General features: G+C 51.4%; 2 protein-coding genes across 8 annotated transcripts; both read left to right on the top strand.

Annotated features, from left to right (window-relative positions):
• The first annotated feature begins 90 nt into the window (after positions 1–90).
• Positions 91–7204, top strand: dcun1d3 (defective in cullin neddylation 1 domain containing 3). Of its 2 annotated transcripts, XM_030098337.1 has the most exons (5): positions 91–510; positions 1590–1656; positions 2928–2980; positions 3082–3621; positions 5177–7204. In XM_030098337.1, the coding sequence occupies exons 4-5, from the start codon at positions 3182–3184 to the stop codon at positions 5727–5729; spliced, it is 993 nt and encodes a 330-aa protein (XP_029954197.1). In that variant the 5' UTR covers positions 91–510; positions 1590–1656; positions 2928–2980; positions 3082–3181; the 3' UTR covers positions 5730–7204. The 2 variants fall into 2 exon arrangements, with proteins under 2 accessions (XP_029954197.1, XP_029954198.1); XM_030098338.1 differs by lacking the exon at positions 1590–1656.
• A 240-nt stretch (positions 7205–7444) lies between these two features.
• katnip (katanin interacting protein) lies at positions 7445–20144 on the top strand. Of its 6 annotated transcripts, XM_030098281.1 has the most exons (30): positions 7469–7554; positions 7834–7924; positions 8120–8226; positions 9839–9930; positions 10150–10325; positions 10769–10881; positions 10992–11093; positions 11254–11403; positions 11517–11757; positions 11894–12025; positions 12141–12292; positions 12445–12551; positions 12723–12819; positions 12905–13114; positions 13237–13374; positions 14006–14855; positions 14966–15733; positions 15819–16027; positions 16100–16178; positions 16249–16426; positions 16509–16674; positions 16792–16958; positions 17041–17105; positions 17352–17462; positions 17581–17720; positions 17813–17914; positions 18025–18185; positions 18317–18343; positions 18638–18723; positions 18809–20144. In XM_030098281.1, exons 3-30 carry the CDS (start codon positions 8215–8217, stop codon positions 18865–18867), a joined length of 4890 nt encoding a protein of 1629 aa, XP_029954141.1. In that variant the 5' UTR covers positions 7469–7554; positions 7834–7924; positions 8120–8214; the 3' UTR covers positions 18868–20144. The 6 variants fall into 6 exon arrangements, with proteins under 6 accessions (XP_029954143.1, XP_029954140.1, XP_029954146.1 ...); XM_030098283.1 differs by lacking the exon at positions 7834–7924 and having other exon boundaries at positions 7445–7554; positions 12141–12277; XM_030098280.1 differs by lacking the exon at positions 7834–7924 and having other exon boundaries at positions 7445–7554.
• Positions 20145–20150: the final 6 nt, after the last annotated feature.

Genomic DNA, 20150 nt, shown 5'->3' with positions numbered 1-20150 from the left:
GTGTGTGTGTGTGTGTGTGTGTGTGTGTGTGTGTGTGTGTGTGTGTGTGTGTGTGTGTACGTGCAGTGATCTGCTGTTGCTGTGTGAGCTGCAGATCAGCTGTTGGTCGCTCCCTCCAGGAGGAAGTGATGCAGGGAAATGTCCATAATGTAGCCGCACTCAATGACTAAAACGGGGAAGCACAAAGAAACTGGCCGCTTTAAGTCCGACCTGCTTTTTTAACTCGCTCCAAAGAGCGACCACAGCTAGGAATGGATTAAAAACGAAGCCCCGGGTGCTAGCACGTTACTTATTTTGTTTTTAAAAGACTGAACGGGACTCGACATCGATGTGGAAGTTTTTTGTCAGCTGGATGCTAGTTAGCTAGCATTCCGAGTTAACGCGACGAGTTTGCCTCAGTTCGCTTCTCTTGGTTTTTTTCCGACCCAACTTATTTAACTACTTTATTTGATGCTGGCATCGCAGGGGTGATGTGTGTGCAAACCGCACGCAGTATATTTTCACAAAAAGGTGAGTTTCCTCGCGGGGATAACTGTGTTATGTGCGTTGTGTTAATCGAAAAAGAGCTAGCCTAGCCGGGAGCTAACTTTTAGTTACCCGAGCTGATGCTAGCTGGCGATGGCGACGCCAGGCCGGGAGGTTCGGCTTAAATGGCCCGGCGTCCGTCCTGGATCGTTCCTAACTAAAACCAGTAAATCGATTACAGTGTACTAATCAAATCCGCATTGTTAACACGGTGTTACTGTGACATTCAGAACTGCTGCTAACCCCATTTGTCCCTGTTTGTGCTCGTCTTCACCAGCTTCTTAATATCATGTTGATGCCCAGAGTGGATCAGGCCAGCTAGAAAACTTAATGACAACACTTTAATAGTTTAGCTTAATTTCTAAGGACGGGATCGTGGAAGCTGAGTGTTTTGTCAGGCTGTCACGCCTGTGTGTTTAGATGTCCTGTGGTTTTGAACGCTGTTTTTAGGTGTAGGCCCTCAGATGTCCATGTGTTGTGGATGAAGTGAAGTTATCATACCGGAGGGAGCTTTGCCCCTACATGTCCAGAGCACTGATCCTGAAACATACGCTTTTCTTCATTATTCTTGTGATAAAATAGTTAGTTAATAATAAAAAGATGATGTTTGCTACCTTGATCTGGTGAAGGAGTGAGTTTCGGATAAGGAATGATGAGTCTTCCAGACAGACCAGTTTATATTAATTATTTATTTCAGCTTCGTTTTACCAAGTATGTTTATTGAGAACTATTTCTCATTTCTAATGACTTCCTGGTAGCAAGGAGGGACAAAGAAAAACAAATCTATACATGCATACAGTAAACCAGTGTCAGTGATTTGTGCTGTGGATATGGAGAAGGGACTGTAGATATAAAGAGGTCTGCTTCAGCCTGCCACACGTTTCTCCCCGAAATGCTTTGTTTTTCGTTGGGATCTAGCATGTGAATATTCCTCCCACAACACAAACTGGTTTGTTGTGCTCAAATTACGTTTTGGTTGCATGCTGACAGAAATAGTCCTGCAGGTTTGGGACTGATGAGCTATCACTTTCTGCTTATGATGACAAGATAATGTGTCTTTTCAGCACTGCAGATGTCAAGGTCACAGTGATGGAGCAGAACAGAGAGATAATGCCGTCTGAAGGACCGTCTGTAAGTAAGGTCCCAATCTGCTGTTTTATTAGTTGGCCAACACACGTTTGTCATCGTAGATTTGGGAGTTCAGTTTCTGCTTTTGTTGGATTACTCAGAACTCTGGTTCTCGTGTGGTTCAGTTGTCGTTTCCTTCATGTTTCTGTGTTTGTTAACATACGACTTGGTTGTTAGTATGTAACTTCACTCGATGGCCCTCGTTACATCTGTGGTGTGGAATTTAACCAGACAAACATCTCACCCCCTCATTTTGGCAGGACTACAGTGAAGTTACTGTAGTCAGTGCCTTTATACAGACCATGTGTCCCCTTTTGAAGACTTTCAGAAAACATAGAAAGTCCACAAAACTCCAAAACCTTTATCTCTAGTGTTATTTATTGATTTGATCTGCTTTCATCTTCCGTGACACCTAGTGGAGATCGATACTGTATCTACTCCGGTCTATAAAACGTTGTAAAACTTGTTCTGTGAAATTGGATGTTTTGATGCTTGACTTTCACTTCTTTTCCCCAACACGGATGAATGTGCACTGCTGTACACAAACCTCTCTCTTCAAACCAAGCCTCTCTGTCCTTTGATGAGATTGAATCTTTTAAATGTATTTCTCTTTAAACTGCTCAATTGCACCAGATGAAACATTCTAAATGGCTTATTTCTGTTTGTTTTTTTCTAATCTGACCATATGAGACCTCGTGGTGGGGGTGCACTGATACCACTTTATAAAGGACGAGTTCTAACCTTGAGCAACTCGCTGATACTGAGTTCCAATACAAGTATTTATTAAATGCCATAAAGGCTAATTTCTACTCCACAGACAAACGATATGAGAAGGGTGTGTGTCGTCATAAGCCACCTCTGCACAGCCTCTGCTTCAACGCTACACACACACCTCACAGCCCTGAAGGCTCCAGGATACCACTGCATCTACAGTACAGAGTGTAGCGTCTTATCTGCACACTGTGGACTGCAGACGGAGGGACCGAGCTGGCTGTGTGTTCTCGTATCAGTCATACTTTAGTCATGTTTAGCATCTAGCATCACTGGCGTTTATGAATGAAGTTTAATATTCAAGAATCTCCAAATCACAGACACATCTTGCGCTCTCTTGCTTGTTGCTGATGTGTAACGTCACGTAATACTCGCCGGGTTGTATCAAAGCTCTCACAAGTACGAGTCCCCCGTGCAGTATCAGTATCGGTGCATCCCCTCTTCATGGTCAGTCTCGGGACACATTTTGAGTGTTACTTTTTTCTTCTGATTTTGACTTTCAGGTGTTTTAGCTGTAGTCTTTTTGAGCCCCTGTATCTTGGCAGATTTGGCAAAGGTAAGTGTTTCCTGGCTTGCACTTTCAGAATTCTTTATTTGTATTTAGAAAATTTTTTTTGAAAAAGACTTAACTTGCTCTTTCTTTGCCACTCATCTCAGGCCTGAGGGTATGTTGAGACGTCTTGCCAGGCCACAGCAGAGGCGTCTAGGCGGTTCGGACGGGGACTGACAGGGACGAGGGACGAGGGGGGGGGAAGACATGGGCCAGTGTGTGACCAAGTGCAAGAATCCCACGTCCTCGCTCGGCAGCAAGAGTGGCGACAAAGACGGCGGCTCCAAGTCCCACAAGAAAGGCGGCGGGGCCGGCGGCGGCGGCCACAAGGAGGAGCCCAGCGCCCCGTGTAGCAAAGCCACCAGCGAGCTGTCGAATGGCACCAAGGCCTTCGAGGTGACGGTGGAGACGCCCGTCATCCCCGCGCTGACGGGCGAGCCGCGCAAGGAGGAGCCTTCGGACGCCAACGGCCTGTCCATGCTGCGCATCGAGGAGCTCTTCTGCTGCTACAAGGACGAGCAGGAAGACGCCATCCTGGAGGAAGGCATGGAGAGGTTCTGCAACGACCTGTGCGTGGACCCCGCGGAGTTTCGTGTGCTCGTTCTCGCCTGGAAGTTTCAAGCGGCCACCATGTGCAAGTTTACAAGGTAAAGTGGAGTTTATAGGAGGCTGGGCTGCATTGATTTCACCTGTGTTTGTTCTTCAGGAGGAATTCGCTGGCTGTGGCACCGTCTTTTACCCACGTCCTTAAAGTTTCTTAGATTCCTCCCCTATTTAATCATGGAAAACAGGTGTGGACTTGTTCACACAATGGGCGCCGCAGAATATTTGGCATTTTTTTTAATGTAATCCGATGACGTCGTGGTTCAGGCACATACCATCAGGGCGTCAACATCCCAGATCGGATTCCCCTGTTTGCATCTCACACCTACTATTCTCTCCATATTTCCTGTTTGCTTTCCTCACTCTCATATAAAAGTTCATACTTCCTGTATCTGCCGTGTGGTCGGCATTTAAGGGGAATTACTGAGAGACGCTGACGATTGTCGCATTATTTACAGTCCATTTTGTTTGTTTTTTAAGAAGAAATTCATTCAATACTGCAAAAAGAGTCTCATCAAACCCTTTAAAAACTGTGGAGGTTTCCTCTGGACTACCTCTGATTCTATCAACCTGTATAATCTTTTCCCACAGCTAAGTAGAATATATGGCTCCTCATATGATAAGATTTGAGACTATAGAAGGTTTTGAAACTTAATATTCTGGATGTTGTTCCAGACGAGATAATCAGCCTGGTGCTGCAGTGCCATTTGTCTTTCTGGATCAGTGGAGATGTTTCTCTCGGATAACAGAATATTCTCCTCCTGTGCAGTTTCCAGCGATCGGCACGGTGAGAGCTCCAGTAACGGACACCTCGAGTGTCTTCCATTATGTTAAAATTAATGTAATCCAGCAAAAGCCCACTTCTAACAGATTTATGATATCAATATGAGGGTTTCATCTGAGAAAAATCCCTCTATTTTTAGTTCCAGCTACATTTCACAGCGTCTCCACACCTTCACTGCTGAGAACTGCAGCCTCCCAGCTCAAAGTGTTGATTGGAAATGTGAATTATCTGAGATGAAGCGGCCTCATTGTGCTGTTTTGAACTTGAAGCGCACACTGAAATAAAGCTGCCTTCTCTGTGACTCATGCCAGGGCAAAATCAAACTCGTTCGACCTTTGTGCCGTTAACTGTCATAAAAAGCAGATATGGGCGCCATGTAGGCAGAAAAACCCGTCCGATGTTGTCCACTTGTCCCTGCAGTGTGAACACGGCCACATGCTTCTCAGGTAGGGGAGCACAGGAAGTGGATCCTGCTCTGCTCTCGCACCCCACAGGCGGACTGAGAGGGGGATCGAGCGTCCCGCCGGCCGGGTCGGCGCCCCTGCTCCCCCTCTCCCGCTTTTAACTCAGCACTTTTCCATCCAGAGGCTTTTGGACAATGCTGCACTCCGGGAGCCCACATGTTTCATTGTTAACTGATTGCTTACTGAAGCTCTTTAGATGGCGTTTCACTCTGAAAAGCCCGCAGGCCGCGCAGGGGTCAAATGTCGCCTGGCTCAGTTTAAACCCGTCACCCTCAAAGTGAAGGCGGCATGCTCTTGGTGGAGTGTGTCGCATGCGTTCTGATTCCTGTCCTTGCTTGTGTTTGTGTTCAGGAAGGAGTTCGTGGACGGCTGTAAGGCCATCCAGGCCGACAGCCTGGAGGGGATCTACTCCCGCTTCCCCTGCATGCTGCTGGAGGCGCAGGGCGAGGAGAACTTCAAGGACCTGTACCGCTTCACCTTCCAGTTCGGCCTGGACGCCGAGGAGGGCCAGCGCTCGCTGCAGCGGGACATCGCCATCGCCCTGTGGCGGCTGGTTTTCACGCAGGACATGCCCGCCATCCTGGAGCACTGGCTGGACTTCCTGGCGGAGAACCCGTCGGGCGTGCGGGGCATCTCCAGAGACACGTGGAACATGTTCCTCAACTTCACCCAGGCCATCGGGCCCGACCTGAGCAACTACAGCGAGGACGAGGCGTGGCCCAGCCTCTTCGACACCTTCGTGGAGTGGGAGCTGGAGCGCCGGAAAAAGGAGGAGGAGGCGCAGGCGGTGGTGGCGCCGCCGCAGGACGAGGGGGGGAGGTGTACCGAGACGGAGTGCTCTCCCACCACGGACAGACTGGAAACAGAGGGAAGCCGCGGCTCACAGACGTGGGGGGGCCACTGACCAGAAGACACGCGCTGTTGGGGAGGGAGGGAGGGAAGGAAATGACCTCTACGTGAACTGTGCGTCTGTGAATCATTGGATGGACACTAGTATTACCATTACAGCTCTTCATTTGGCTCTCCTTGTTTTTCTGTTGGGGTGGGATTTCTGCTTTGTGACCTTTTTATTTGGTTTTTCAAAAGGGCTCTGAGAACTGTTGTGTTTCAAGCACTTCTATTTAAGTTATTGTTTTACTTTCCTCCTTCCATTTGTTTTTTTGTTTTTTTTAATTTTTTCCTCCATTAATTGGACTCGTGGTCCATTTTTATTGTACATCTACCTACTGTGACCCAGCAGTCAGCTCCCCTGAAGCTCGCTTTATGAAGCCGGGCTTCAGAAAGCCATTAACGGTTTTTATCCTGGAAACACTGCTAATATCATGGTTTCAAAACGAAGAAGGGAAGTTTAGGCAGCCTGTCTGAAACGTACCGTTTGCCTCGCGCTCGGTGAGATTTGTCTGGATTGGATTTATCGCGGCCCGTTTGCATCTTGCAGTGCCGGGAGAGTGAAGTGTTCGACAGTAATCGGCTACAGTTCTGTCTCAAGGGCATTCCCTTTTAAAACAAACAAAATAATTCAAATGGCTCCTCCTGTACTCAGTTTATCAAGCGTTTAAAAGTTCATTTGAAGTCTGACCTGGTTTCCTTGGCGACAGCCCCGCCCTCTCTTCTGTGTTGAGTGATTTTTGAGTGCTACTCCTGCAGTGGGCTTGTTCAAGCAGCCGCTGCGCTCCCTCTCTGACCTCTGCCATCCACTGTTCTCATGTCCACCTATTTTCAATAAGCAGTTAAAGTGCAAACAGCAATGATTTTGGGGCTTTATTTTTGTTTGTTTTGTTTTTTATCAGCTGCCTCTTCGACGTCACTTTTGAAAATCTGTAAATGCGAGAAAGAAATGAGCTCCGGCTCAGTCGTTTCTGCCTAAACCTGCGTCACATTCAGGACCATTAACACTGGGCACCATGTGAAGCTGACATATTGTTTACCTTCAGGAGATTTGAGTCTTCACATCCTTGAACTGCTTATACAAGAAAAATAATAAGAAAAAAAAACCCCGTGTGTGCACACTTCACAGTGTTGATGCTGCTGGTGATGGTTGTAATGAATTGCACAAAAACCAATAGCATGCTAATTTGCTATACTTGGAAAACGCTTTGCAGAGAGATTGATGTCAAGCTCATTACTATCCATTAGAAACCCTTTTTTTTTCCAGACTGTAAATTGATTTTGAAGGTGTAGCCTCTGGTGTTTTGGGAGAAGTGACTGAGCGATGATTAGTCACGCTGGTTAATCGCCGGCCTGTGTAAGAGGGTGGCCACAGCCTGATCCGTTTGGTTTACAGCCGCAGTGGTTTTATTTCAGATCCCCCTTTGCCCTTTTTATAATAAAAAAAAAAATGTATTGATTTATAATAAATAAAAAACAGTGTTGAATTTTTGACTGTGACGCTCGTGTGTGATTTGTATGTCTGGTATTGTGTGATCTCCATTTGTACAGTGAAATCGCTTCTTTAACCAGCAGTAGTTGAGAAACACTGACATTCTGAACTGTGGCACCACCCGTCCCCATCCTCCACCCGGGAGGACCAGGTGTTCGGAGGAGGAGGAGAGGAGCTGGGCAGAGACAGGCAGCAGGGGGCGTGTCTAGCTCCGATTCGCCTCTCCTGATTGGCTGACGGTCATCCTGGTAACCAACCAAACAAGACCCTGGACACATGAGAAAACACTGAAAAAAGTCCTTTCTGCCAAAGCTAATGGCCTCCAAAGTGCTATTATTGTACGCGACCTGTAAGTATTTGTCGGACGCGTTACGCGGCCGTGTCGGGGGCCGCTCGGTAACGGCGCGGAGGCGGCGCGGCGGGTTTTTAACGTGTTTTCAGTGACATGCTAACTCGCTAGCCTCTCAGTTTGTTGTTAGCGGCGGCGCTAGCCCAGATGCTAGCTGTACCTGGACCGTTACCAGCCGGACCGTCTCTCTGATAATCACTCAAAGCGACCTCTTACTGCGATTAACTGTACAAACCAATGGATTTGTTTCTTTCTTTCCCCCCCCTGCAACGTTAACAGAATCCCCAGCGTGTGCTGGGTCTGTGCAGATAGAGCGGCTTGGAGCGCTGCTTGTTCAGGGTGTGTTTGAAAAGCGATGCATTGACACCTGGTGAGGATTTTTTTTTTTATTTTATTTTATTTTTTTTAAAGGTGAGAAATGTGACTGTGACAGCCGGGTTTGAGGTGCAGTTTGAGGCTTGAGCATCCAGCGGGTGTGGCAACATTCCAAACCAGCTGTATCTGTGGTGATTTTGGCTTCCTGTCACGGATAACCTTGGCTTTTTCCATCTGTGTTGCTCCGCAGTGAACAAACAGCACAGATTTCATACATTTGTCTGAACTGTGAGCATCTCTCTTCCAAACATGGGATAGAGTCACGTGACCTCCTGCAGCCCCGCGATGGATGAACAGGTAGAGGGTTTTTATGCAACATTTGATCTCATCTGTCAGTTTACTCTGCATGTGGCACTATCAGTAATAACTCATTTAATCTCTCTGGCATCAATCAAAATAATGCATGTTATATTTTGTCTCTCTCTATGTACCTCTATGATCTGCCACTAACAAATCTTCTCTATTCTTTTTTTCAAATTTCTTCTTTTTCTGCTCCTGCCACTGACAGACGCTGTAGCCTAGTTGTAAAAACCTAAGTAAGGGCTTTGCTTTTCTTTTTGCGTATATTTCCTTTGTCATATTTTCTTGTTGCATTGCATGATGTTTTCATATATTTAACATATTTACTTTGGCCTGGTAGTGTGAGCAGTGTTAACCAGATTAATGTTGACGCATCACAACAGTCTGTGTGAGCTTTCCTGTCTGGCAGATGTCACTGTAATACACACACACACACACACACACACACACACACACACACACACACACACACACACACACACACACACACACACACACACACACACACACACCAGTGGAGGCAGTTGCCATGCAAGGCACTCAGTCCATCCGTTTGGGAGCATTCTGGGATTTGGTGCCTTGCTCAAGAACGCTTTGACACGTGGATTTGGGGAGATGGGAAATCAAATTTGCAACTGTCTGTCTGTCTGAACATCTGTCCAAAATGTCCCATATCCAGGATTACAACAATTCACAGTAGAGGTTTAAGTAAGAACATCATCCACTCCTCATTACTGCTGCTTTTTTACATCAATCTCTGTTTTCTTAGACTGATTTTACATAAAGCAGTTCTGTTAAACACTACTGTTGTTTTTCTATCGGACAGACATTTGGTGCGTTGACGTTTCAGTTGAGTTCACTGTCCTCTGAATAAAGCATGTGCTGTTAGTACTGAAGGTTCCCTGGAATGACAGACATGCTTTAGTCTTCCAAATTAAATAATGTATAATACTGAATAATGCATATAAGCTAAATACAGTTTATTTTTAATTTCTCAGGTATGAGATGATGTATAATTCAGACACATGGTGCTGCAGTTTTGTGGTGGCATTTGTACCATTTCTCTGTCGCCACTGTTCAGTCGGCGCCGGTGCCGGGTGGCACCGCCGTGTGAATCTGACAGAACGTTTACTTGCTGGAACTGCTCCACTGGGATTCCGGCCCACGCTGAGTCAGCGGTGTCTTTCGGTTTGTGCGTGGTTTTCAAGCAGCACCTCTCTGCTGCTTCGTCCTCAAAATGAGAGGCTGCAAGTCTTCAGATCCCTTAAGATGGAAACGTTCGGGCCTCAGCTAATTGCTTTCATTCATCTTGACGGTATCCACAGACGCAAACTGCAGCCTGTGTTCACTGCATTCCGTCTGTACACGGTGTACTTTTAAACTCAACAGCTTGGCACGTTGCATGATGAGTGCTGAGTTGACGCCAGCCTGGAGGCCGCGGCATGCTGTCTGTGTAAACGTTGTGATGCATAGAATAAAGTGCTCATTGATTAGCGTCTGTTAGCGCGATTAGCCGAGCCAGACTGAGTCTCTGCTCTCCTCAGACGGCTGAGGCGGGCTCTCCTCGACCCCTCGTTGTGTGTGTTTACTGATGCTTGTGTTCTTGAAGGAGAGCAAGAAGTGCCAAGGAGAGAAGCTCGTCCCTGCTGCTGTGGATGACACCCTGGATGAATATTTAATCGAGCTCCAGTACAAAAACAGGTGAAGTGTGAGCGCGGGGCTGCTGGGGAGGGACAGATTGGATTTCACACAGGAGGCTTGAAACTCCTTCTGATTTCCTGTGCCGCCTGTCAGGAGCACGGATTACTTGGTTCCTTTCTGTAAAGATGATGTAGTTTGTATAGAAAAAAAAAAGATGTTTCTATTTTGAGTCCCAGCTCCTTTCGAGTTCTTCTTCATGAAGTCGTCTTTGCTCCACAGAATCCTAAAGCGCCTTAAAGTGAAAGATCCCAAACAGGTGGAGCTGGAGCGGCTGGAGCAGGGTTTCTCAATCTATCTCAACGGCGCCAACGCTGAAGCCAGCAGGAGGCGGCCCGAGGGCCCCGGCAATAAGCCTGCCAGCTGTGCACCTGCGTGGAGACCTGCGCACACGGCAGGTACGCCTCTGCCGGACGCTGCCGGACTATTTTCACCCCCCTTACGTAACGTCTCATGATTCGGTCAGACCGCGGTCCTGGGTTCTCGCTGCTGAAGCGAGAGGAAGCGTCTTCTGCCCTTCTTGCTCCCTCCTCGCTGTCATCCCTCCGCCATATGGAGCACCAGCCAGCAGCCACCAGTCCTCGGCTTGCAGTTTGCATGGAGTGATCACATGCCCAGTCTCAGTGAATAAATGATAGTGACAGTTGTAGCTGGCAGCAGATTTTTTTTTTTTTCCCTCTCCGTCTTCCTCTTATGTGCTGTGGACCATCTGTGTATGTGTGTGTGTGTGTGTGTGTGTGTGTGTGAGTGAGTGAGTGTGTGTGTTCCTTCCACTCCGAGGCTGTAGTCTAGTCTGCTGCACGCTGCTCATGTTCCTCTCTGTGCTGTGACTCATCGGCAGATGTCTGTAGAAGCGCCCACCAGCTAACTGAAGACCGCGGTAATCCGGAGCGAGCCCCGAAGAAGAGGAGCCACACGGCCCCCGGGAAGGTCCAGAGGAGGGAATGGGTGAAGGTACAGCGCCCGCGCTTCCTCTCATGCCTTCTTTTCTGTTTCACTGCTGAATCAAAAGCAGGCAAATCCCTGAGAGTCTGCATGTGAACGTTTCTTGTACTGTTATGCAGGAATCTGTTAAAATTCGAACAAAGGATGGAGCAAGTTTGCGGATATCTCCACAAACGTGCTACTCAGAAGATTTTGAGCCCTATGAGAGTGTAGACATGGAGGTAGAGTGAAGACATAACAATGCTTCCAAAGCCTGTATGTGTGGGTGTTTTTGTTTTCAGGGGATGGGCTTTGTGTCAGATGCAGCTGTCGGTACAGCTTCGCTTCTCTCCATCACCGCCTTGTCCCCTTTTTGTCCCGCTCGCCGTGTTTTCCACGCAGAGCTTTAGTCCACGCTCGCCCCGCAGCCCCTGGAGCCCGAGGGACCCCTGCAAGGCGTCCCGCTCCGCCAGCTCCATGCCCGAGGGTCAGGGAGGTCAAGCGAGCCCGGAGCACAACGAGAAGGTCCTTCTCAACCTCGAGGAAGTGAAGGTGAGCCAGCAGAGGATACATTTTAACATTCCCTGTGTCTTCACGTGTGTGATAGATTTAGTGTTGGATGGCTCGACCGGCCGCGTGCATAAATGCTGACCTTTGCGAACCAGGTTTTGCGGCAGAGCCTGGAGGTCAGCATGCGCCGGAGCAGCCGCGACTCCGCAGGGGAGGAGTCGGACGAGGAGTGGATCGAGGAGCAGATCGAGAGGGACGAGAGCACGGAGAGCCTGGACGAGCTGGGGCTGCCCCTCACCTCCTCCAAGTCCTCCTCCTGCCCCCGGCCCAGCGACGCTCACAGCCACTTCAGCTCGGCAAACCTCATCGTCCTGGACTTCGGACCTTCGCCCAAAGGTGGGAGCGTACGGAAAATTAGTGCTTTTTGTTGGTTGAGTTGAAAAAGAGGATTTCTTAATTGTTTGGTTGCTGACATAAAACAGGTGAGGTACTGATATCGTTTGATGTTTTTTTCTATTTTCCATCATTTCAGGTCACAAGCTTGAACGTTCTCTGTCTGCCAAAAGGAGAGAAAGTGTCGACCCCTTCATTCCCACCAAGCCCGTCCTCGTGAAAAGCAAAACATTAGATCGGCCTCCGTCAAAAGACACCTGGGATGTTCAGAGTGAGTCCCTGTGAATCCGAGACTCAACATTAACGGTTGATTCCTGCTTTTTGGTTCCGTTTGTCGTCAGAGTTGTGCGACTCTTCTCTAAAGAAATATCTGCTTCTTCTGCCAGGGTCAGCGAGTCGGGTGGAAAGACCCCTGTCAGCAGTCAGAAAGGCGTCGGTTGACGAGCGGGACTCGGAGGAGGTGGCGTGCCGAGTGCGACAGGCCATCCAGAGGGAGAACGAGCCCGTGCAGAGCTCCGAGCGCGTCAGTCACAGCACGGTCCGCCTCAAGCGCCTCACACTCTCCCGTTTCTCCGTCCACTCCAGCCTCCATATGCATCACACCCGGCTGGATTTACGTCGCGACACGCCGTCACTGAACCTTGTCCTTAACCTGCAGCGGCGTTTGACTCTTTCGTTTTGCTTCCCCAGGCGAGAGGAGGCCAGATGATGAATGGCTTCGTGCCCCACGGCCCCCACGACAGGGACGAGAACAACGTCACTCTGGCCATGCAGAGAATTACGCTCATGGGCCCCAGGTAGGCTGACGGGTCAAGACTTACGAAGCGTCCCGTTTGTCGAGATGTGAAGCCGTAAACCCGAGCACGCTGTTCACTTTGTAACCTTGAAGGGTTATTTATTGGTGGAGCAGCGCTGCTCAGGAACAACACAGATCAGATGATTTGAGGGTTTTTTTTCCTTCTGTTCAGGCAACAGCAGAAGCTGCTGAAGGCTCTGGAGGAGCTGGAGGCCGGACCCAGCCACAGCATTCCTCAGAGCGTCAAACCCGAGTCCAGCAAGCCGCCGGTGAGTCAGTGACCCCGCCCCCATCCCGCCGATCGCACTGATCAGTCTGTGTGTGTGATATAAATGTTTCGTGCTGCTCCTCCAGAGAAGACAGTCCTCGGCCGAGGTCCCCCCGGCGCTGTACGTCACCATGGAGATCCTGTCGAACTGGGGGAATGCGCTGCAGGTGGGGCTGACCGAGCTGCAGTTTTTCTGCCCCAGAAACAAGAAGCTGTACGTGTCGCCTCACGACCTGGACATCAGGAACGCCTACTACCCAGGAAACCTGGGGGCGCTCGTCAACGGAAAGGTCAAGGTGGGTCTCTGCTGCCTTAAGGGAAGCACCAGTCTGAACTATAACATTTGTCACATCTCTCCTCCAGCAGCTGTGTGTAAAATACAAGTTTAAGACCTGTCTGAATGGATTTCTTCTGGCAGACCACCAAAGAGCGTCACATGTGGACGTGTCCGTTCCATCCTCCCATCCAGCTGTACTTCATCATCAGGAACACGGAGCACTCGCCGGACTTTGGAATATCTTCCATCAGAATCTGGAACTACAACAGGAGCCTCACTGTAAGCTCCTGTCCCTCCTGTTGTTGTTATTGATGTAGCAGGCTGTGTGGAGGGTGGTGCTGTGATGAGGAGCGGCTGTGCGCGGCCACGTCGGGGGCGGGGCTCTCCATTAGCAGTGGCTGACGGAGCTGCCAGTCAGTCTGTCTCCGAATGTGGAGCAGTGAGAGGATTAGCCTGGGAGGATTAGCGCAACGTGGGCTCCGACTTCAGCCTGGCGGCTGTTCACGGAGGGCGACAGAGACCCCGTCGAATCTCCTGCCAGCGTAGAATTATTTAACGTTTGTTGGGTTTTGTGAATGTGGACCTGGGCCCATTAGGTAAGCTGCTGAATTTTGTGCACTGAGTGGAGTTTATGGTTCACTGGCTGGAGGATCGAGCAGAGCTCAGTCAGATGGGTTTACTGCCATACTGCTAATTCCTGCTCGCTCAGGGAGTGCTAAGAAGTCAGGTCCTATTTTTATTCAGTTGTGCCCAGCTCTGTTCCTAAAACGTTTCAGTTTTTTTTAGATTTGCTTTTTCTTGATCAGTGTTCGGTTCATGAGAAGTTTTTCTTCCTCAGTCAAAAAGCTTTAAAAGCTGTGAGACATAATGTTCAGGATGTTTTTAATCGAACGCCTCGTGTGTTTTCCAGGAGCTTGACATCGGCGCTCGCCATATAAAGCTGTACCTGAACAGCACGCTGGTGTTCGAGGGCGAGCTGGAGAAGGGATGCGGGAACCAGGTGTTTGACTACGGCACGACGATCGACCTCCAGGACTTCCAGGCCTCGGACTCGGTGTTTTCCAGCCCCGTGGCGTCGGGGCACCACCTGCGCGGCGTCAGCCCCCACCGCTATGAGGACAGGAAGGCCGCAGAGAGCAGCGGCGCCCAGCGATACCCGAGCGCAGCGCCGGACGCGGCGGGCCAGGCCATGGTAGACATGCAGGAGAAGTCTCTGGTGCCGCTGCCGCCAATCGCTCCCTCGGCGGCCGCTTCCCCCTCCGCCCGCCGCTCCTCCACCCAGAGGAGCTCCTTCGACCTGTCGGCCTCGGAGGAGCCTCACGCCCTCAGGCCGCCGGCGGACCACGCGGCGCCGGCGGAGCAGACGGTCACCACCCAGCCGTCCTCCTCCCGGGTGGCCCCCCAGTGGCTGCAGCCGCTAAGCCGAGCGGCGCCGGAGGGCTGCGAGACCAGCCGGGAGAAGCCCAGGTGGCTGGTGCCCCAGCTCTCCGCGGACCACAAGCCCCCGGCGGCCGCGCCGTCCTCCATGCTGCCGGAGCTGCCGTGCAACCCGGGCCGGGTGTGCCGGGGCGGAGAGCGGACCCTGAACGGGTCGCAGTGGAAGGGAGACTCCCTGGACCTGAGCTGCGACCTGCTGGAGGAGCTCGGGGAGCCCAAGGCGGACCGGCCCATCAGCGGACGCAGGAGCTCGTTCAGGAGCTCCACAGCCGTCAGCCGGCAGGCGGAGGATTCCCTCAAAGCTGCGCCGCTGCCCAGTACCGGTAGGAGAGTTTACTCTTATGAAGAATGGCGCTTAGTGTGTGTTTGATGATAAACATAAAAAGTCGGTTTTCCAGTTTGTCCCTTAAAAGCAGAGTTTTGTTTTCTCCAGAGGAGCCGGTGTCTCTGGTGAGCTTCGGCCGGCGGCAGTGCAGCGCCCGGGCCCAGCTGCACAGCCAGCAGGACGACACCCTCATGGAGTCCTGGGACTCGCTCACCAAGTTCAACCAGTGCCAGCGCGGACGCATCTCCAACATGGGCTTCGAGGGCGACGTGTTCGACGAGTTCCTGCAGCGGCAGGGCCGCGGCGCGCCGGCGGTCCAGGTCAACCCGTCCTCGGCGCCCCGCAGCCCGCTGTCCTCCCTCACCGCCCAGGCGGCGCTCTGGGAGGCCGCGGACGACGACCCGTCGCTGGAGCGGGAGGACGAGTTCGAGATCCCGGTGCTGCCGCAGGGCCAGCGGCTGGTGATCAGCATCCTGTCCACGTGGGGCGACCGCCACTACGTGGGCCTCAACGGCCTGGAGGTCTTCAGCTCCAGCGGCGAGCCCCTCCGGCCGGCCCACATCCGCGCCGACCCCCCGGACATCAACATCCTCCCGGCGTACGGCAAGGACCCGCGCGTGGTGACCAACCTGATCGACGGCGTCAACCGCACTCAGGACGACATGCACCTGTGGCTGGCGCCGTTCACCCCCGGGCGCAGCCACACCATCTTCCTGGACTTCGGGGCTCCTCACCAGGTCGCCATGATCCGCGTCTGGAACTACAACAAGTCGCGCATCCACTCGTTCAGAGGCGTGAAGGAGGTGGAGATGCTGCTGGACGAAAAGTGCATCTTCAGGGGGGAGATCGCCAAGGCGTCCGGGACCCTGACCGGCGGTATCTCACCTCAGTGCCCCTCAGTATTCGTCCACCGTCTGCGGCTCCTGACTGACCTTCAGCCCTCGTCGTGTTCTCACTGCAGGTCTGGACCAGTTTGGAGACACCATCCTGTTCACGACGGACGACGACATCCTGGAGGCCATGTCCCGGTACGACGAAACCTTCCTCAGCGAAGGCGACGGCCCCGAGACGTCGGTGTACGAGGAGGAGCTGCAGCGACCGCGGACCGCCGACGGGGAGGGGGAGGAGCGACCTTTCACCCAGGCTGGTTTCAGAGAGGAAGACCTCGCTGTGAGTGTCGGCCGTCGACAGAGCTTTCCACTCGTCCCATGTCTCTATAATAAACTGTTACTGCTGTTTCAGCTTAAACTTCAACTGAACCCCACCTTGAGCCAGTCTGAGGAGAGTCTAGAACACACTCCTGGGATGTACACTGGAAAGTGTAAGTATGACAGGAGTCACACGCCTCCTGGTCCGTTCCGTGGTTCCGTCACGTTCTCCTCGTCTTTCAGGCCTTCGACTGGAGCTGGTGCTGACTTGGGGGGATTCTTACTACATGGGGCTGACGGGACTGGAGGTGGTGGGTAAAGATGGAGACGGCTTACCTCTAGACCTCAGCATGATGGCCGCCTCGCCCAGGGACCTGAACGACCTCCCAGAGTACGGACGTGACCCTCGCACTCTGGATAAGTACGGCTGAAACCTCCCCCCGATGTGGAGTTTGGTTTGGCTCGATGTTTGGTTGATGTCCAGTCTTTCCTTCTGTCCTCAGGCTGATTGATGGCCACAACATCACCACTGATGACCAGCACATGTGGATGATCCCTTTCTCCTATGGAGAGCCCCACACTCTGAATATCACCTTCAGCAAGGCACAAACCATCGCCGGACTCCGGATCTGGAACTACAACAAATCTCCCGAAGACTCCTACCGAGGGGTGAGCGGCCTGAATTCTCTCCTTCGTGATATGAATCCTGTCGATCACTGTACCTCATGATGAAGCACGGACTTCAGACCGGAACAAGCATTTAGCATGCCGCCGTGTTTGCTTCAGGTGAAAATGGTCTATTTGTACGTGGATGACGTCCCCATCTCGCCACCCGAGGGGTTCCTGGTCAGGAAAGGGCCCGGGCACTGCCACTTTGACTTTGCACAGGAGATCCTGTTTGTTGACTTCCTCCAGAAGCCTTCTGACGGCAAGAGCACCGAGGATTTCCACAGGTAGGAACGCCGGCAGCTCCATCAGCTGCAGCTCTGTTGCAAAGGTTTGTTCTGGTCATTCAGAAATGTGTTTGTGAATCAGGAGAAACTCCAAGAAACAGGAACAGGCCAGCATGGACTACGAAGCTCCCATCATGCCCTGCGGCTGTATCCTTTCACGCACCGACTCGGCAGCTGTGTTTATTGCTCCCGTCTAAAGGAGTCACTCCCTATTGGCAAACGGAATCACGTTGCTGTGGTAACAGGATGGGCGTGGCCCGACTCACAAACAGGGTTTTATCAATGTCGGAGCAGAACGACCTGCAGTCATGTGTTATCTCTTTACAGGCTCCGGTGGCGCTTTTTAATTTGAACCTGGTTCATGTCGCGTTCTCCTTGACCTTCACCTGCCAGTCATCTTCCAGCTGCAGCTGTTAACGACCTGGGGAGATCCGTATTACATCGGCCTCAACGGCCTCGAGTTCTACAACCAGAACCACGAGAAGATCAGCCTGAGTGACAACAGTATCCTTAAAACCAAACATTTCTGTTTGTCAGATTTCCTCTTCTCAGTTAGATGCGTGGAATAAATGATGGTGGATGTGCGCTGTGGCTGCTGCGTTCCTGAGCGTCTGTCCACCAGACATCGCAGCGTTCCCAGACAGCGTGAACGTTCTGGACAATGTGAGCGGCGACGTGAGGACGCCGGATAAATTAATAGACGGCGTCAACAGCACCCAGGACGGGAGACACATGTGGCTCGCCCCCGTGCTACCTGGACTGGTAAAGCAGGGGGGGGGGGGGCACAGTGCAGCCACACCTCACAGTCTGCTGGGGAACTGACGGTGTGTGTGTGTGTGTGTGTGTGTGTGTAGGTGAACCGTGTGTACGTCATCTTCGATCAGCCAGTGACTGTGTCCATGATCAAGCTGTGGAATTACTCCAAAACCCCCCAGAGAGGAGTGAAAGAGTTTGGGGTGAGCCTGCCTCTCAAAAATATCTTTTTTTTTTTATTTTTATTTTTCAGAATCTTGAAATGCAAACTGTGTGTTTATGTGTGTGTGTGCGTGTGTGTGTGTGTGTGCAGCTGCTGGTGGACGACCTCCTCGTGTATAACGGCACCCTGGGCTGCGTGGGCCACGTGACCCGAGGCATCCTGCCGACCTGCGACCCCGTGGTGCCCTACCACACCATCCTGTTCACGGACAACGTGTACGTGGCGCACCGCGAGAGGAACACCGTCATCAGGTACTTGGGCGAGCGAGGAGGAGCCGTGTGTGTGAGAGTCTGAGGGATTTCCCTCGGTGAGGCTCGGGGGAGACACACTGGCTCAGGTTCGATGCCTCTGCCCCAATAAGTTGTCCTGTTCTCCACCTCAGCCCACGTGGCCGCAGACCCCTCCACCAGTGAGTAACTGAGAGCAAGAGCCTCCTGTCAGCTCCTCCTTGTGGTCAATCCCTGTATTGCAGATTCCTCCAGTGCCCTCAGATGTCCCCTCCGTCATCCCACCACTCGCCTCACCTGTGATGCCCCCCTCCTTCCTTTTCTCTTGTCCGTTGTGTCGCCTGGACCTGCCGGTCCGAAGCTTCCTCAGCCCCCCCCAATACGTGTCTCTTTCCCTGTCTGTCTTTGTTTTTCTTGTTTTTCGATGCTCTGACGTGCCGCCGCCGCCGTGTCTTCCTCTCCCCGCTGTATTGCAGTAACTACGTGGAGGATCAGGACGTGAAGATGACCAATGAGAACCAGATCGTCCATCACAGCAACAAGAAGCAGACGGCCGACCCAGGTGGCTCCGGATTGGGTGGCTTCAGGGTGTTTCTGCCGGGTTTCAGGACGTTAATGTGAATTCTTCCTGTGTTTTTTTTTTTTAGCTCTCCGGCCGAAAACCTGCATGACGGACGGAGGGAAGCACGGGAAGAGGAGGTACTGACAGCCATGGACGCCATATCCTTAAAAAAGGAGCAGAACTGAAGAGGTGGACCTCAAACTGACTGTTTCCAGTCACTGTTTTCGGCGGGGGTGGGGGTTCTAATGTAAAAGCCTCCCTCACGTCCCAGCGGACCGAGCTCCCACACCGAGACGCACAGGGTTCCACGCTACGGGTGGATGATTTCCTCCCCTTTGCCATTCACACACAGACAAACCGAACAGCGCCGTCCCTCCAGCCGATCCTCTCTCAGCCCGACTATCGTGCCTCGCTCTACTCGCCATGTCTGGCTGGCTGTCATTTCTGTGCTGCGGACTTCATGCTGATTGTGGCGTGTAAATACTGCTGGGGGAACGGCCACACACTCACACACACTCACACACACACACACGTTTATCTTTGTTTTTTTAAATTCACCGATGAGCCTGGACTCTCGGCTCCTGGCCTGTTGGACGTGAGAGCTCACACTCCGTCCTGCACACACACACACACACACACACTCCGACTGTGACGCTATGCAGCCATCGATTTCTATATGATAAACACTGATATCTGTCGGCTAGTATATTTAAAAAGCCTGGTGTTCTCCGTGAGTCGCTTTCAAGGAGGTTTTCACCTCCACAAGGTTTATATTAATGGAAAGTAAGATAATAGGAAAAAAAAATCCGTTTTTGTATATTTCAGCTCCGCGGTGTACGAGTATGTTAACAACCACATTTATTTGGCTTTATTAAATTAGGCTCGGCGTCAGGTAGAGGAAGCTGGTCTGCAGTCCAAGTGACCTTGAAGTTGCTTTGTACTTGAAGACTTCTGGAGTCGGCCATCACTGGAGCCAAAAAACAAGCCGTTCGGCGGAAAGTTGTGACAAATGTACACACAGCTCACAGGCAACTTATGATATGCAACTATTATAAACTGACCTCAGTTTGAGAGGAGTGGTGTTTAGAGTAAATAAATATGCTTCTTTCTGTACATTAAACCTCGGTAATCTGTGTTTTCTCTCATTCAATCTTCTCTGTAGTTGCATGAGAAAGTCTCCTCAGCGCTGTTTTCTAGTTTACTGAAGATATTTTTTTTGTTTTTAGGAGTTTCTCTCGCTTCATTCGGCCCTGATGTACAGTATTTCCCACTCCTACCGGGGGCTCACTGGATACGAAATGCAGTTTTATGTATTTAATTTGGGCTTGTCCAGCAGCAAACCCCCCCCCCCCCGACACTACGTAACTCACTCCCGCTCTGCCGGATGCCGGCTGCTATTGTGTGTGTGCGCGTGCGTGTGTGACATT

The sequence above is a fragment of the Salarias fasciatus genome, chromosome 8 (assembly GCF_902148845.1).
Source record: "Salarias fasciatus chromosome 8, fSalaFa1.1, whole genome shotgun sequence".
Classification (NCBI taxonomy): Eukaryota; Metazoa; Chordata; class Actinopteri; order Blenniiformes; family Blenniidae; genus Salarias; species Salarias fasciatus.
Note: the sequence above shows the minus strand (reverse complement) of the source record. Positions and strands in the feature narration are given on the sequence as shown.

Excerpts from the sequence above, each read along its gene's own strand:
- dcun1d3 (XM_030098338.1), top strand. The coding sequence starts at position 3,182 with ATGGGCCAGTGTGTGACCAAGTGCAAGAATCCCACGTCCTCGCTCGGC. Across the intron at positions 3,622-5,176 it reads ACCATGTGCAAGTTTACAAG|GAAGGAGTTCGTGGACGGCT; the intron begins GTAAAGTGGAGT and ends GTTTGTGTTCAG.
- katnip (XM_030098280.1), top strand. Across the intron at positions 13,375-14,005 it reads ACTACAACAGGAGCCTCACT|GAGCTTGACATCGGCGCTCG; the intron begins GTAAGCTCCTGT and ends TGTGTTTTCCAG. Across the intron at positions 18,186-18,316 it reads GAGAGGAACACCGTCATCAG|CCCACGTGGCCGCAGACCCC; the intron begins GTACTTGGGCGA and ends TCTCCACCTCAG.